The sequence below is a fragment of the Pyrus communis genome, chromosome 11 (assembly GCF_963583255.1).
Source record: "Pyrus communis chromosome 11, drPyrComm1.1, whole genome shotgun sequence".
NCBI classification, from domain to species: Eukaryota; Viridiplantae; Streptophyta; class Magnoliopsida; order Rosales; family Rosaceae; genus Pyrus; species Pyrus communis.
Genome location: NC_084813.1, coordinates 7,373,799 through 7,391,456, shown reverse-complemented (window position 1 = coordinate 7,391,456; position 17,658 = coordinate 7,373,799). Strand labels below are relative to the sequence as shown.

The following is a 17,658-nucleotide window of genomic DNA, read 5'->3' as shown; positions in this document are numbered from 1 at the left end:
AATTAATTTTGCAGTGTGACCATAACACCGTTAGTGGTGATAATAATCCACTTGTCTTAGTTTGTCTATCCATTAATACTACTATACCCTAAAGCATAAATCCGTTCTACCCATGGGGCCTAGTTCCAAGGGAAGAGTAATTCAAAGAGAAACGTAGGTCATGAATTGAAGCCCAATCCCATAGCCATCCATCCATAGGTTTTTATGCAAGAAAGAATCCCAAATCTTCCAAAATCCTTTTTCTTTTGACAAAGAATCGCACTTGTTTTGGGTCTTTGAATTGCTACCGCAAACGTATTCCCTTTTGCTTTGATCAGATTGTGTTGGGTGCTGGGTTAAGAAGTCAGCACCAAGTAACTGGTATCCGCACTTATTCCACATGTTTTTACCCAACTTTCTATCCTTAAAAGCATTTTTTCTTCTATGCTTTGTACCACTGGATGGTTTGAAAAATCAACGATTAGATCTTTACATATAAGGATCCAACGAACCTTTGCAATGGTTATGAAGGAAGTTATTCCGTCATAAATCCAAATGGCAATATGGAAAATAGCTCTACATACTTGTGAGCTCATGTAATGTCCATTCTCCCATCAATGTAAGACTCTTTCTCAGTACGCACTCTCACGTGTGGCAAATTTTCATATCTAACACGCGGACAACACAAATCGGGTGGTATAGAGCACGTGTGGCCGTTGGGCTTCACATGAAAGACAATATGCTCTGAAATCGTGAAAGAAGTTGAGGTTTGCCTTAAAACCAATTAACAATGTGGAGAGTAGCTGACTTAGTTAAGTCCATGTAAGATCTCTTCTCTTATCAATGTAAGATTTATTCTCAACATATTTGATATTGCAAAAAGAAATCATGTTACTCAATGGTATGTATCATTGTAGCCAGACTCCTTTAAAAAGTCTACGTGACTTATGGTGATATATTTCTTCGTTACGTTGCGAGAAGTTTCGAAGGCGTTAATGTTTAAAGTATTGAAAGGGAAAGTTTCATTAAGACGCAACTGTTTTCTTTTGTGACACAACAAGGTCTGTCCCAAATATTGCCGTTATGCACTTGAAAGAGACAAAACATAGCACAATCCAACCACAGAGAAAATCTTACAATAGGTGATGTTCTCATTGTCACGTGTTGTTATTAATTTATGTGTTAAAATGATTGAACGAGGTAATTAATATTATAGACCTAAAATATAAAATTAATAAATAAACCTACATATTATAACATAAATAGATTAATAATACTACGTGACAGGTGTAAGAATCGCACTTAAAAGCATATCCACTCATATTCAACAAATGGAAACCTTTTTTTTCATAGTTTGAAGGTCACCCAAATGGGTGGATACAGAGAATCATCACATGCAAGAACATAAGATATCATGTGCATGGCTTTTACTGTGAGGAAGTCTTCTCTACCACCTCCATTCTTTTTTATTTGTGAGGAACAAATTCAAAAACGATTTGGTGATGTCTGTTGTAGCCACCTTTACTTTAACTCTGAGGTCGAAAAACAAGTTTCAAGTTGCTATCAAGGAAGCTTGATATCAGCATGCTCAACTAAACCTAATTCTTTCTAATTAACTTGCCTGCAGCTTGAAAGAAAAAAAAAAGAAAAAAAAACACATTTACGTGTTTATGTTTTTTATTTTTGTTTCTTTAAGGATAGAATTTAGGTTGAGCATAACACGTGCTACGCGACACCTGTACTTGAGTTTTTTTTTTAATTGTGGAGCAGATGAGTAGACAAAAGGTATATTTTTCTAATTTTCAATAGACTCTTACTATATATCTACATTAAAGAGTGGAGTCAAGTCACACAATGAGCAAACCTTAAAAAATTGATATTGCTCTTGCAATTGACAAGAGTGAAAATTTATTATAACTAGAGAAAAAATATCATTTGACCTACAATGAATACCAAGTGAATGTACAATGAATTTTAAAAATAAAAGGAAATAAACCTCTACGAGATCATGAAGCAGATGGTAGCAGCGCAGTTTAAAAGGAGAGGTTGCACCACATGTACATAAGCTACTGGAGAACCAGAGAACAGACACTGCAACGCAGCGTCTCTATCCAAATGTAAAAACAGAACTAGAAAAAGGATTGTAGACATCAAAATTTGGAATTTTCGTATTTACATAGACAATGCGTTGCAATGTCTGAATTCAAATGTTATAAAAAAAATTAAAAAAAAAAAAAGTCGCTCGAGGTTTGAAGCATGGAAGGTGTGTCTGTAATGTGTGGGATTGACTTGATTCAAAACAAAAGAATTTGCACACTACTTAGTTGCAGGGTCTAAGTCCAAATGTAAACAATAGAACCAAGAAACATACACTGCAATGTAACGTCTGAATCCAAATATAAAAACATAATCAAGAACGCTGCCAGTTGTAGTTGCATGAATTAGTAAATTTTGTTTGGAAGTGTTATAGTGTACCTCAAAGGTTCATTAACCTATTTATAATTAAAATAAATTTAATCAGTATATTATCAATATCATAACATTTTATTGATTTTATAAAAAAATCACCCTAATTATTATCATATTTATTTTATAACTGGCAACATTAATGCACCTTGATTACACTCTAATTTGTAACATCCCGTCCCGAAACTAACGAGACGTACATTTAAAATGACAATTTTACCCTAATTTGTTTGTGTACGTTAAGTGTTGTGTAGTGTGGTGTTGTAGGACCACACACACACTCACACCTCACCCTCACTTTCCCGGGATTCCCTCCCTCATTCCCTCACTCTTTGTCTCTCTGTCTCTGTCTCAGTCTCTCTCTCTCTCTCCCCGAATCCATCTTCTTCTTCTTCCTTCAACACACACGGCCACACATACAAACATACTCAAACCTGCACCAATTAAGAAACCAAGACCACCCTCGTGCTCGTGAGGTTGTGAGGAGCACAACCATACCAATTCCAGGTAAGAATTCGAACGTTTTCACGTCGTTTCAACAATGGCCGAATTTTACACTGTTCATGCAAACCTAAACTAGCTTGTTTTTGGAATTTCTAAGCTTGTAGTTGTGCTTGTGAGGTCCCAAGGAGCCTCGGAGTAGTTCGTTGGGTGAATTTGGACGTCGGGATCGTCCTGTACGAAGTTGGCCGATTCTTGAAGTTGAAGACAGGTATGATCTAGCAATTTTTAGGCCTTAAAACTAGTCTAACGTGATTCTACTAGTCCTAAGCTTCATTTTGGTATAAAGAACGTGAAAAATGGTTGAAAAACGAAGGAGAAAACTTAGTTTGAAAATTACCCAGTTTTCCGGCGCCGTCGCCGGCGCCGGCGTCTCGCCGGAGAAGAAAGGAGAATATTCCGTTAAGTCTAACGGAATATTCCTAACGGCAGTGACAGAATCCGGTTAGATTTGACGGAATATTCCGTCAGTTAACGGAATATTCCTGACGGCGTCAACTGACGCCGTCAGTGTGCAGTGCACGTGGGCCGCGCGTGGGGGCGCGTAGGTCCGTGCGTGTTCAGGCGCGTGGGGGCGCGTGCGTGGTCCAAAAATTTTTCTAAAAATATGGGCGTGATCCTGAGGTTGTGTAGGTCACGTTGGTATATTCATTTGTCCATTTTGAGCAATGTATGAGAAGTTATTACGAGAAGTTGCTTAGGTGCTTTTAAATTAATGTTTTCGTAACTTTGTCGCGTATAGGTGATTCGTTTTCCGAGGACGAGCGTACGCACTCGAGGCAGGGGGGCTACGACCCTTCTAATTATCAGTGAGTGGGCTTTTGTTTTCCGTATATACCTATATACATATTAATTCCCAGAAATTAAATAGAAAAGGTTATATGTTTTATGCCATGCATCATTTGAATATTGTTTACGCATCATCACGTGCGTTGGTAGTTGGCATACATATATAAATGTGTATTTGGTGCTGTGGACGCACAGGTAAGTGCCAGGTAAGCGGTATTCATGTGGTTATGCATTCCTGTTTATTATGCAATAGTAGTTTGAAATGCTTAGAGAGCTCATAATCTGCACCCCCGGTGTTAGTGCTCCCGCCCAGGGCCAGGGCACAGTCCTTCACGTGATGTTCACCAGCACCACACGCTCGCCTTGGATCCAAGTTAGGTGCAAGCCTTGTCGTACAGACCACATTAGGTGGTTCCGACTCGTAGGTGACCCGCGATTATTCGCACAGTCTTCACGTGATCGTAGCACTAGAGCGTATATATTACACCCAGTCTTGTCGTACAGACCACGTTAGGTGGTTCCGACTCGTGTGCAGATTCAGATATTGAGTTGAGATTGAAGCTCTATATGCAGCCGTACAGGTCACGTTAGGTGACTCCCGGCTGCCAGATTATATGTTATTGATGTGAATTATGCTTGAACAATTACATTTGATTATGAGATTCTGTTGTGGCATATTCTCAAGCATGAATGGCATATTGTGAGCATGAATGGCATATGTGGAGCATTATTGACATACCTATACATACGTATATATGTTCATTTTCTGGGAAGTATACAGGTTTTACGGCGAGGGGTTAGAATGTATTTTTGTTAAAGAGTTTTAAAAGAGCTTTGTTTTTGCCCACTCACGCTTTTGTTTTTGCGCCCCTCCAGGTTCTAGTGGTCTAGCAAGTTCGGTGGTCCATCCCAGAGGGCGTCCCGGCATTTCTGACAGACACTCACCATTGTAGGGTCACCTTCGGGTGTACATATGTCGTAACTTTCCTTTTTCGACTGCTGTAGACTTGCTCTGAATTGTGTCTCACATACACTAGTACTTTGTATGCTATTAGGTTTTTAATTATCCGTACTTTTATATTACTATACCTTTAGCTTCCGCACGCGCACATGGCTACGTCACCTTCGCGTGACGGCCAGCATGCCCTGATCTCGGTCGGGGTGTGTCAGCTTGGTATCAGAGCCTAGGTTTGGCAGTCCTGTGTCTTTGTGAGTATTCTAATAGTTGGTGTCTTCTGTCAGAATCATGCCGCCTCGTCGGGAACCACGTCGCTCAGATGAGTCTAGTTTTCCTGATCTTACTCAGTTGGGGGAAGTGATTGCTACAGCCCTTCAAACAGTGATGCGCCCTCCCCAGAGGACTCCTCTGGAGACTATGTATAACTTGAAGTTGGATAAGTTTAAAGGTAACGAGGGTCATGAAGGCGCAGAACGTTGGTTGGAACACATAGAGAAGACTTTCCGTGTGTTACATAACCAGGGGAACCTTCCTATGGAAAGGTGGGTTGAGACAACCTCTTGGTTTCTGGAGATGGAGTCTGCAGCTTGGTGGGAGCAAGAACTTCGTAGGTTGACTCCAGCTCAGAGGACCGATTGGAATGTTTTCAAAGACGTGTTTCAAAGGAGATTTGTACCCCCTGAGTATATCGACCGTAAGAAACAGGAATTCACTGAATTGAAACAGCGAAAGATGACGGCTAACGAGTACTATCGTAAGTTCACTGATTTGTCTCGTTACTATCCTGATGTCGCTGGTAATCCGGCGGAGATGCTTCGTCGTTTTCGCTTGGGCACTAAGAAGAAATGGCGTTCTATGGTAACTACTACTCACTGTGAGTCATATCAGGAGTTCTATGAGATATTGTTGAGGGTAGAGGACTCTGAGAATATGTCAAGTGATAGTGACGAAGAGAAAAACGGCAATCAGAAGAAAGACGACAAAGGAAAAGGTCAAACATCGTTGGGGCCTCGCCAAACTCAGAACTTTAAAAGGGGTGGTGCAAGTTCAAGTTCGTCTAGTGGTGGTTTCAGTGCCTCTGGACAAGGACGTGGAGGTAGGTTTTATGGAGGTGCTCGAGGCCAGAGACAAGATGATGGTGGCCGAAACCGACTCCCATTTTGCCGTAGATGTAATAATCGACATTTCGGCGAGTGTAGGCGTGGCAACGGTGCTTGTTTCACGTGTGGGCAGATGGGACATAGAGCGGTGAATTGTCCCCAGGGTCAGCAACAGAAGCCGCAGCAGACCTTTATGCCGCCACCTGCACCGATTCGGCAAATCCAAGGTCCGAGTAATTATGGTCAAACAGGTAGAGGTGGTGCCTATCACTATCAGGGTGATGCTGTTCCCTATGCCCCGGGACCATATCAGTACCCCCAGGACCCGTATTCACAAGGTGGTTATCCCCCGTATCCCAGCAACTACATGCCGTATCCTCCAGCTCCAACAAGTGGTTCTCAGTGGTACCAAGGAGGACAGTATCAGCAGGGTGAGAATGCCACTAGTAGTGCAGGGTCTTCGAGGCAGATGGGTCAGCCCAGTCAGGGGCGTGGAGCTCAAGGTCGCGGTGTTCAAGCGAGCAGAGGTCGTGGAGGACGACAGCAGGGCCAGGGGCGTATTCACAATATTTCCCTGCAGGATGCTCAGAACAACCCGGACTTGATAATGGGTACGTTAAACATTCTTGGTTATTTTGCTAGAGTCTTAATTGATTGTGGAGCTACACATTCCGTTATTTCTCATACATTTGCTCAAGTAACGCAACCTCGCCCCACACCTCTAGGGTACGATTTAGAGTTCGCTATGCCTAGAGGAGAGAGATGTGTTGTAGATTGTGTGTACCCAGGATGTCCAGTGATAGTAGAGGGTGTAGTTATGCCCGCGGATCTTATTCCGTTAGATATTGTCGATTTTGATGTGATTTTGGGCAATGATTGGTTGCACTTCTATCGTGCCAAAATTGATTGTTACGGGAAAGTAGTTACTTTTCACCGTCCTGGATTACCTGAGGTTACTTTTGTGGGTGAGCAGAGTGGGGTAAGACATGGTGTTATTTCGGCTTTACGAGCGAAGAAGTTGTTGACTAAAGGTTGTCAGGGGTATCTAGCTCATGTGGTACTAGAGGAGGCCGTTCCAAGCAGAATTGAGGATGTGAGAGTGGTTAGACACTTCCCTGATGTTTTTCCTGAAGATTTACCTGGTTTACCCCCAGATCGAGATGTGGATTTCACTGTTGAGTTGCTTCCAGGTACCAATCCTATTTCATTAACTCCTTATCGTATGGCTCCCGCTGAGTTAAGGGAATTGAAAGTGCAATTACAGGAATTAGTGGATAAGGGATTCATTCAGCCTAGTATTTCACCTTGGGGCGCTCCAGTGTTGTTTGTGAAAAAGAAAGATGGGACTTTGAGGCTGTGTATCGACTACAGACAATTGAATCGGGTGACGATTAAAAACCGTTATCCATTGCCTCGTATCGACGATTTGTTTGATCAGCTGAGAGGTGCTTGTGTATTTTCTAAGATAGACTTGAGGTCTGGGTACTATCAGCTGAAGATTAGTAGGGATGATGTTCCTAAGACGGCGTTCAGGACTCGTTACGGTCATTACGAGTTTCTGGTTATGCCATTTGGGTTGACGAATGCACCAGCAGCTTTTATGGATTTAATGAACCGGGTATTTCAGCCTTACCTGGATAGATTTGTCATTGTCTTCATTGACGATATTCTGGTGTATTCTAAGTCCAAAGCGGAACATGTCCGACATCTTACTTTGGTGTTGAAAAGGTTGAGAGAACACCAATTGTATGCTAAGTTTAGTAAGTGCCAGTTCTGGTTAGATCAAGTCGCGTTTTTGGGGCACATCATTTCTGCTCAAGGTATTCTGGTTGATACTCAGAAGGTTGCAGCTGTGGAGAGTTGGGAGCAACCACGAACCGTCACTGAGGTGAGAAGTTTCATTGGTTTGGCGGGATATTATCGGAGATTCGTTAAGGATTTTTCGGTAATTGCTTTGCCACTGACGAGGTTAACAAGGAAAGATGTTAAGTTTGAGTGGAATGATAAGTGTGAGCAAAGTTTCCAGCAGTTGAAGCATTGTCTTACTAATGCACCTGTTTTGGCACTTCCAGACGATAGTGGTGATTTCGAGGTTTATAGCGATGCTTCCTTGAATGGTCTGGGATGTGTATTGATGCAGCATGGTAGGGTGATTGCTTATGCTTCGCGGCAGTTGAAAACCCATGAAATGAATTACCCTACACATGATTTGGAGTTGGCTGCTATTATCTTTGCGTTGAAGTTGTGGAGACACTATCTTTATGGAGAAAAGTGTAGGATCTTCACAGATCACAAGAGTCTTCAGTATCTCTTTACCCAGAAGGAACTTAATCTTCGTCAACGGAGGTGGTTGGAGTTGCTCAGCGATTACGATTGCACGATTGATTATCACCCTGGTCGTGCGAACGTAGTAGCCGATGCACTTAGCAGGAAGTCACATGGCCGTATCAATGCGTTGTACGCTAGTCGTATTCCTCTTTTGGTGGACTTGCGTGCTACGGGAGTAAGGTTAGAAGCAGAAGATCGAGAAGTGGCATTACTTGCTAATTTTCAAGTTAGGCCAATCTTAGTTGATCGGGTGCTTGAAGCTCAGGTAGCTGATGAACAGATTCAAGAACTAATTCAAGCTCGAGGTCAAGGAAGGTGGCGAGATCTCAGAGTTCGTGATTCTGATGGCATGTTGATGTTAGAGGGTAGAATGTTCGTGCCTAGTAATGTGGACTTGAAGAAGGAAATTCTTGATGAAGCACATATCTCGGCTTATGCCATGCACCCAGGGGCAACCAAAATGTATCATACCATTCGACCATTTTACTATTGGCCGGGTATGAAAAGGGAGATAGCTGAGTATGTGAGCAGTTGTGCTGTTTGTCAGCAGGTTAAAGCAGAAAGAAAGAAGCCGTTTGGATTGTTACAGCCGCTTCCCGTTCCAGAGTGGAAGTGGGAAAATATCACTATGGATTTTGTGTACAAGTTGCCGCGTACACATAATGGCTTTGATGGCATTTGGGTGATCGTTGATCGGCTCACTAAGTCGGCACATTTCATTCCAGTAAGAGAGAAGTATTCTTTGAGCCGGTTAGCGGAATTGTTTATCTCAAAGGTTGTGAAGTACCATGGTGTCCCTGTAAGTATTGTCTCGGATCGTGATCCACGATTCACATCAAAGTTTTGGGTAGCCTTTCAGGAAGCTTTGGGTACGAGACTACTTTACAGTACGGCATATCATCCACAAACGGACGGACAGTCTGAGAGAACTATTCAGACCTTGGAAGATATGCTGCGAGCATCAGTGTTACAGTTCAGTGATGCTTGGCACCAGCGATTAGATTTAATGGAATTTGCTTACAACAACAGTTTCCATTCGAGCATTGGCATGGCGCCATTTGAAGCTTTGTATGGTAGATCTTGTCGCACTCCGTTATGTTGGTCGGAGGTTGGCGAAAGAGTCTTGGTAGGTCCGGAGATTGTCGAGGAGACTACTCAAAATGTTCAGGTAATTAGGTCTAACCTGAAAGCAGCTCAGGACAGGCAGAAAAGTTTAGCAGATCGACATGCTACGGACAGAACGTATGAGGTCGGAGATTGGGTATTTCTAAAGCTTTCACCGTGGAGAGGTGTTGTGCGGTTTGGAAAGAAAGGGAAGTTGAGTCCCAGGTATATCGGACCGTACATAGTCACAGAAAAAGTTGGTGAGGTAGCTTATAGGTTGGAGTTGCCTCCGGAGTTGGCTAAAGTGCATAACGTTTTTCACGTGTCTATGCTCCGACATTACGTTGCTGATCCATTGCATGTGATACCTCCTCAACCGTTAGAGATAAATCCAGATTTGACGTACGACGAGGAACCGTTAACGATCTTAGATTGGAAAGAAAAGGTTCTGAGGAACAAGACGGTGAATTTGGTGAAAGTTTTGTGGAGGAGTCACTCGGTTGAAGAAGCTACATGGGAGACAGAAGAACGAATGAGGGATTTGTATCCTAGATTATTCTTTGACTATTAGGGGTGTATTGAGGTTGTTTTGAATTTCGGGACGAAATTCTATTAAGGAGGGTAGGTTGTAACATCCCGTCCCGAAACTAACGAGACGTACATTTAAAATGACAATTTTACCCTAATTTGTTTGTGTACGTTAAGTGTTGTGTAGTGTGGTGTTGTAGGACCACACACACACTCACACCTCACCCTCACTTTCCCGGGATTCCCTCCCTCATTCCCTCACTCTTTGTCTCTCTGTCTCTGTCTCAGTCTCTCTCTCTCTCTCCCCGAATCCATCTTCTTCTTCTTCCTTCAACACACACGGCCACACATACAAACATACTCAAACCTGCACCAATTAAGAAACCAAGACCACCCTCGTGCTCGTGAGGTTGTGAGGAGCACAACCATACCAATTCCAGGTAAGAATTCGAACGTTTTCACGTCGTTTCAACAATGGCCGAATTTTACACTGTTCATGCAAACCTAAACTAGCTTGTTTTTGGAATTTCTAAGCTTGTAGTTGTGCTTGTGAGGTCCCAAGGAGCCTCGGAGTAGTTCGTTGGGTGAATTTGGACGTCGGGATCGTCCTGTACGAAGTTGGCCGATTCTTGAAGTTGAAGACAGGTATGATCTAGCAATTTTTAGGCCTTAAAACTAGTCTAACGTGATTCTACTAGTCCTAAGCTTCATTTTGGTATAAAGAACGTGAAAAATGGTTGAAAAACGAAGGAGAAAACTTAGTTTGAAAATTACCCAGTTTTCCGGCGCCGTCGCCGGCGCCGGCGTCTCGCCGGAGAAGAAAGGAGAATATTCCGTTAAGTCTAACGGAATATTCCTAACGGCAGTGACAGAATCCGGTTAGATTTGACGGAATATTCCGTCAGTTAACGGAATATTCCTGACGGCGTCAACTGACGCCGTCAGTGTGCAGTGCACGTGGGCCGCGCGTGGGGGCGCGTAGGTCCGTGCGTGTTCAGGCGCGTGGGGGCGCGTGCGTGGTCCAAAAATTTTTCTAAAAATATGGGCGTGATCCTGAGGTTGTGTAGGTCACGTTGGTATATTCATTTGTCCATTTTGAGCAATGTATGAGAAGTTATTACGAGAAGTTGCTTAGGTGCTTTTAAATTAATGTTTTCGTAACTTTGTCGCGTATAGGTGATTCGTTTTCCGAGGACGAGCGTACGCACTCGAGGCAGGGGGGCTACGACCCTTCTAATTATCAGTGAGTGGGCTTTTGTTTTCCGTATATACCTATATACATATTAATTCCCAGAAATTAAATAGAAAAGGTTATATGTTTTATGCCATGCATCATTTGAATATTGTTTACGCATCATCACGTGCGTTGGTAGTTGGCATACATATATAAATGTGTATTTGGTGCTGTGGACGCACAGGTAAGTGCCAGGTAAGCGGTATTCATGTGGTTATGCATTCCTGTTTATTATGCAATAGTAGTTTGAAATGCTTAGAGAGCTCATAATCTGCACCCCCGGTGTTAGTGCTCCCGCCCAGGGCCAGGGCACAGTCCTTCACGTGATGTTCACCAGCACCACACGCTCGCCTTGGATCCAAGTTAGGTGCAAGCCTTGTCGTACAGACCACATTAGGTGGTTCCGACTCGTAGGTGACCCGCGATTATTCGCACAGTCTTCACGTGATCGTAGCACTAGAGCGTATATATTACACCCAGTCTTGTCGTACAGACCACGTTAGGTGGTTCCGACTCGTGTGCAGATTCAGATATTGAGTTGAGATTGAAGCTCTATATGCAGCCGTACAGGTCACGTTAGGTGACTCCCGGCTGCCAGATTATATGTTATTGATGTGAATTATGCTTGAACAATTACATTTGATTATGAGATTCTGTTGTGGCATATTCTCAAGCATGAATGGCATATTGTGAGCATGAATGGCATATGTGGAGCATTATTGACATACCTATACATACGTATATATGTTCATTTTCTGGGAAGTATACAGGTTTTACGGCGAGGGGTTAGAATGTATTTTTGTTAAAGAGTTTTAAAAGAGCTTTGTTTTTGCCCACTCACGCTTTTGTTTTTGCGCCCCTCCAGGTTCTAGTGGTCTAGCAAGTTCGGTGGTCCATCCCAGAGGGCGTCCCGGCATTTCTGACAGACACTCACCATTGTAGGGTCACCTTCGGGTGTACATATGTCGTAACTTTCCTTTTTCGACTGCTGTAGACTTGCTCTGAATTGTGTCTCACATACACTAGTACTTTGTATGCTATTAGGTTTTTAATTATCCGTACTTTTATATTACTATACCTTTAGCTTCCGCACGCGCACATGGCTACGTCACCTTCGCGTGACGGCCAGCATGCCCTGATCTCGGTCGGGGTGTGTCAAATTGGCCGTAAACATTATCCGATTGTACCAACACCCATGCATTGGATATATATTCCCTTCATGTTCGACGCATTGTAATTTGTATATAATAAATAATTACAGATGTAAAACCAGTGGCTCAATTGAATTGGTCCATGCTATTTTTCCAGCTTTGAATTGTAAAAGCAATTTTAATAAATAAAAAATAACTACAATATGGGCACACACAAGTGTGTGAGAAAATTTTTATTTTTGTTTTTGAAATAGGAGGAGGAAGAGAGTGATAGAGAATATGGGAGTGAGAAGTTTTTTTTTAAAAAAAAAATTAGAGATATGTTAGGATTACATGTATGTGAGGTTAAAAAAAAAAAAGCAAAATTTGGTTGTGTGACATATTTTTATTCATGTTCTGTTTTAATTAAAGGGTTAAACTAGTAATTTCATAAAATTTTAGTTGATAATTAGTGTTTTATTAATTAGTAAAGAGATATAGACAATTAGTTTTGGTGAGGAAAAACAAACAATGTTAAATTAACTTTGAGATTTGTTTTGATTGAAATTTTGGTAGAAAGTAGAAACAAAAGTAAAAGTCCAAATGGAAATATGGAGAATCCGCATAGTACTCTTTGGCGGGTCTTTTGAAGGCGTGGGACTGCAGTTGCACCCTCTCTCTCTCTCTTTCTCTTGAAGGCGTGGGACTGCAGTTGCACTCTCTCTCTCTCTCTCTTTCTCTCATATTACTATAAACTCGCCAGGTGATGAAACAATAACAAGGCTAAAACAAGGCCTTCAAAGTCCTCCTCAGATTTCTGATCAATTTGTTCTCCACCCATCACTCAACACTCTAGCCGCTGAAGCTCTTCGGTAAATCTCTCCATCGGCTTTAGGCTTTCATTTTTTCCGTATTATTTTCTATACAATTGTAAATAATACCATATAAATATGCAAATGTGTGGTGGCTTTTATTTTTATTTTTGTGGGTTTCTTTCGTTTCATTGCACTGATTGTAACATGTGGTGCTTGTTTTATTCTTCTGGTAGAGTTTTTGAGTATTCGAGGGTAACGAAATCGTGGGGTTTCGAGGATTGGGTTGGATTCATGAATGTGACAATAAGGAAAGAATTGTCTCGTTCATGGTCTGGTTGGTTGCCAGGAAAATCCATGCAGCGGACAAGAAAAAAGCAGGAAATTTTTTGAACGTCAATAAATGTCCAGAAAACTATCTTGTTCTAGCTGTAGGCCAACGAAAAACTATCTTCAAATTTCTTCTTTGGCCAAGATAAAAACCTGCACAATAGAAAGAAAAAAAAAAAGGCCTTTTCTCGTTCCATCTTTGCCATGTCCATTATTTTCTTGGCATCTGAGTTTATGTTTTTCTCATCAACCCAATTAATGTTTCAACACAATTTTTTTTTTTTTTTTTTTTTTAAGTTTTTCTTTTAATATAATATGTTGGGATTTTAGCAGAAATGGAGAGATTTAAATCTCCATTCAGGGGTATTGCAAACGATGTCCGGGGAAGAGCAGCATGCTATAAACACGATTGGGTTGGAGGTTTTCGCGCAGGAATCGGGTAAGTAATTTCCTATTTCTTTTACTTGAAACATTTACAATCAAAGGTATCTGTTTCACTCTCCTTGTTCTTTGGTCTTTGAAACTTTAATTTCGTGTGCCTTCGTTGTGCTAGGATTCTCGCCCCAACTACCTACATCTTCTTTGCTTCAGCTCTTCCTGTTATAACATTTGGAGAGCAACTGAGCACAGAAACAGGTTTGTTGATATTTTTCCTACCATGTGTAGATAGCATATCATAAGCCCTATGGAATATATATGCTATTGGAAAAAAAAAAAAAAACAAATTCTAACACGGAGCATAATTCACTGGATGCTCCTATTCTTCATCAGTTATGCGCGTGATGTGATACAAACATATACTCGTTTGATGAGTTTGAACTCACTTGGATTTTTCCTTGTCTAGATGGAATTTTGTGCACGGTAGAAACTTTGGCCTCTACTGCTATTTGTGGTATAATACACTCGATTTTCGGTGGACAGCCTCTCTTGATTTTAGGAGTTGCAGAACCCACTGTTATTATGTACAATTACATGTATGACTTTGCGAAAGGAAAGAAAGAATTGGGGCCTGAGCTGTTTTTGGCTTGGGTTGCATGGTAAATGACAAAACTTTATAGTTTCAAAACTTACGTTCCTCGGTGGCTATGCAAGGCAATATAAATTTTCACCTTATTCACTTAAATTTTACAGGGTTTGGGTCTGGACAGCTCTTTTCCTCGTTCTTCTTGCGATATTCAATGCCTGTGATATCATCAACAGATTTACGAGGATTGCAGGCGAACTTTTTGGCATGTTGATTTCTGTCTTATTCATTCAAGAGGCCATCAAGGTAAGTTCTACATAGAAATAAGGTCATTTTGGATCTATCTAGTACAGATGACGGAAAGGGAAGTAACAAAAGGTTGACATTTCAATGGAAGGGTATGGTCAGTGAGTTCAAAATTCCCAAAGGCGAAGATCCAAAGTTGGAGACGTATCAATTTCAGTGGCTTTACACAAATGGACTGCTGGGGGTCATATTTAGTTTTGGACTCCTCTATACTGCTTTGAAGAGCAGAAAGGCAAGGTCATGGTGGTATGCAACAGGTTTGTCAAGCACAGTTTGATTCCCTTCGTTCTCTCATTACTACGATAACCTTTTCATTTTGTGTGCGGAACTTGAGGATATTTACTATGTTTGCAGGGTGGTTCAGAAGTTTCATTGCAGATTATGGGGTTCCTTTAATGGTGTTAGTATGGACAGCACTATCATTTAGTGTTCCACACAATATTCCTCCAAGAGTTCCTAGAAGGCTCTATAGCCCTGTAGCTTGGGACTCTTCATCTTTACACCATTGGACCGTCATCAAGGTAAACTAATATTGAGGAAATTTTGTTGTTAATTGAGATTCAACGTAAGACTCGTAGTAAAATCAGATTAATGTCTTATGAAAGAACTCTTATACTTTTGTGTTTTTGCAAACACTTATAGTTTGAAGTAATTTTTTTTTTTTTTTTTTTCATTCTTTTTTGTAGGATATGGGGAAGGTTTCTCCTGGATACATATTTGCTGCCATTATACCTGCTGTGATGGTAGCTGGACTTTACTTTTTTGACCATAGTGTCGCTTCACAGATGGCGCAACAACAAGAGTTCAATCTAAAGAAGCCTTCTGCGTATCATTATGATATCTTGTTGCTGGGATTTATGGTAGGTGTAACAAACATATTAAGATGAAAGATTGTTTTGTCACAGTCAAGCAGTTACTAATACGTTTTTCTCTTTCATAATTGGTCTCAGACGTTGCTTTGTGGATTGCTTGGGCTTCCTCCTTCTAATGGGGTCCTGCCACAGTCACCCATGCACACTAAGAGCCTTGCTGTTCTTAAGAAGCAGGTTTGTGTAGGGAATGTCCTGTCAACTACCTTGTTAGTCATTCAGCTAAATTAGATACTTATTCACCTATCCATATGCAGTTGATTCGAAGGAAAATGGTGAAGAGTGCTAAGGAATCAATAAAACAGAAAGCCAGCAACTCTGAAATCTACGGAAAAATGCAAGCAGTGTTCATAGAGATGGATAACTTGACTACAGTAATTTTTTCTCAATTTGAACATCTATGCATTCAAATTCGCCACGTTAGCATAGCATTGATGTCTATTGATGTCTATCTATACATGCATGAATGTACATTTCATGTCTGCGTATGTCTATGAAAAATAAAACAACTTTAAGTTATCTGGTGATTTTAGTAGGAGAAAGATCAGAAAGATCTTCGTTCGGATGGTTCTTGAGTCTTGAATGTTTTTCATTGCAGCCTACTTCAGAAGTTAAAGAACTAAATGAATTGAAGGAGGCAGTTATGAAAAGCGAAAATAAAGAGGATGATGCAAAAAATGCATTTGATCCTGAGAAGCACATTGATGCATACTTGCCAGTAAGAGTTAATGAGCAAAGATTGAGCAATCTGTTGCAGTCGCTCCTTGTGGCAGCATCAGTTTTTGCTATGCCTGTCATCAAGAAGATACCAACATCAGTTTTGTGGGGATACTTTGCTTATATGGCCATTGACAGCCTTCCAGGGAACCAATTCTGGGAAAGGATGCTACTTCTCTTCATCTCCCCTAGCCGACAGTACAAGTAAGTAACCTTATTCTTTAATCAAGTAGCATGATGGTCTATTAACGTTGTTTCTTGAAACTGGCGGAATTTACATTAACAGTTCCCCTCTAGGCACCAAGTTGAACAAAACGAAGTATTTTCAAATTTCCAAATCCCCCTTATAAAAATTACTAACGGTTTGTGTAGAAACTGACTTTCCTTGTATTAACACAGAATAATTGTACAATATTGGCGAGTACTGCTTTCCCAATCATAATATTAATTCGGTTGTGATGATGTTTGCAGGGTCTTGGAAGGGGGTCACGCTTCCTTTGTGGAGTCAGTGCCATTCAAATTCATAGCAATATTTACACTCTTTCAATTTGTTTACTTCCTGGTCTGTTTTGGTATTACATGGATCCCCATAGCCGGAATTTTGTTCCCCTTGCCATTCTTCCTTCTCATATGGATAAGACAACATATTCTCCCCAAATTCTTCCAATCATATCACTTGCAAGAGCTGGACTCAGCTGAGTGGGAGGAAGTCGTGGGCGCCCCAGTACGCTCTCTCAGTATCAATTCTGGGGTATATAGTATTCATATTTTTCCGATGACTAGTGTCATCATCATTGCTATCTTAGCTATTTTTCTCCCTCTAAATCTGAACAATGTGCTTCTCTTTATTAGAAATCGGAAACTTCTAACGAAGAAGGTGAAATGGAGATGTGTGATGCTGAGATATTAGACGAATTAACAACCAGCAGAGGGGAGCTGAAGATCAGAGCGAGCTTCAGTGAAGATAGACGAACGAGCTTCAATGAAGAAAGGCATGGCCAGGTACATCATCTATAATTTTTCTCATTATGTTTCCGATATGTATGTATTAACATAATGTGCTGCCTATTGTGTTTTGCAGGTTCACCCTCAAAAATTAGGCCAAACAGGGTGAAATGTGAGTCAAAGGGAATGAAATGTGAAGATATTGTAGGCATGAGATTTGACTTGAGTAGTAGCTAAATGTAACAGAAGAAGATTAGTGTGAAAGTGAGATCATAGGAAGAAGATTTTATGCAGATTAATTAGTTATTATGGTTGAGGTTTGAATTGGTAGTCATCATATATATATTAATATCAACCATTTCAAGATGCTTGATGGATTTTGATGGCTTGCAATTGAAGCCATTTTCCCTGTAAAATAGTTCAGATCAGACACCTTAATTATTTATCAAGGTTAATTTTTCAAATACCATTATTATTATTATTATTATTTTTCAACCAGTATCTTAGAGATTTGTATGGTAATATTGCAAGTTGTAGATTGCTAAGGTGACTAGTATTTTCAAGTCCAACTTACAACGTCTCGAGTTCAAACTCTCTA

The 17,658-nt window shown here is 41.0% G+C and overlaps 1 protein-coding gene across 1 annotated transcript; it reads left to right on the top strand.

The window, feature by feature from the left end:
* Positions 1-14,155: 14,155 nt before the first annotated feature.
* On the top strand, positions 14,156-17,452 carry LOC137708831 (boron transporter 4-like). The gene is made up of 11 exons (XM_068447986.1): positions 14,156-14,296; positions 14,391-14,529; positions 14,621-14,786; positions 14,884-15,050; positions 15,216-15,389; positions 15,480-15,575; positions 15,656-15,772; positions 15,997-16,319; positions 16,587-16,866; positions 16,968-17,117; positions 17,197-17,452. Exons 1-11 carry the CDS (start codon positions 14,220-14,222, stop codon positions 17,227-17,229), a joined length of 1,722 nt encoding a protein of 573 aa, XP_068304087.1. The 5' UTR covers positions 14,156-14,219; the 3' UTR covers positions 17,230-17,452.
* The last annotated feature ends 206 nt before the right edge of the window (positions 17,453-17,658 follow it).

What these genes read in the sequence shown, in the direction of transcription:
- LOC137708831 (XM_068447986.1), top strand. Translation starts at nt 14,220, where the DNA reads ATGTACAATTACATGTATGACTTTGCGAAAGGAAAGAAAGAATTGGGG. An exon ending in TCATTCAAGAGGCCATCAAG is followed by an intron (nt 14,530 to 14,620) that starts GTAAGTTCTACA and finishes TTTCAATGGAAG; the next exon opens with GGTATGGTCAGTGAGTTCAA. An exon ending in TCTTGTTGCTGGGATTTATG is followed by an intron (nt 15,390 to 15,479) that starts GTAGGTGTAACA and finishes AATTGGTCTCAG; the next exon opens with ACGTTGCTTTGTGGATTGCT.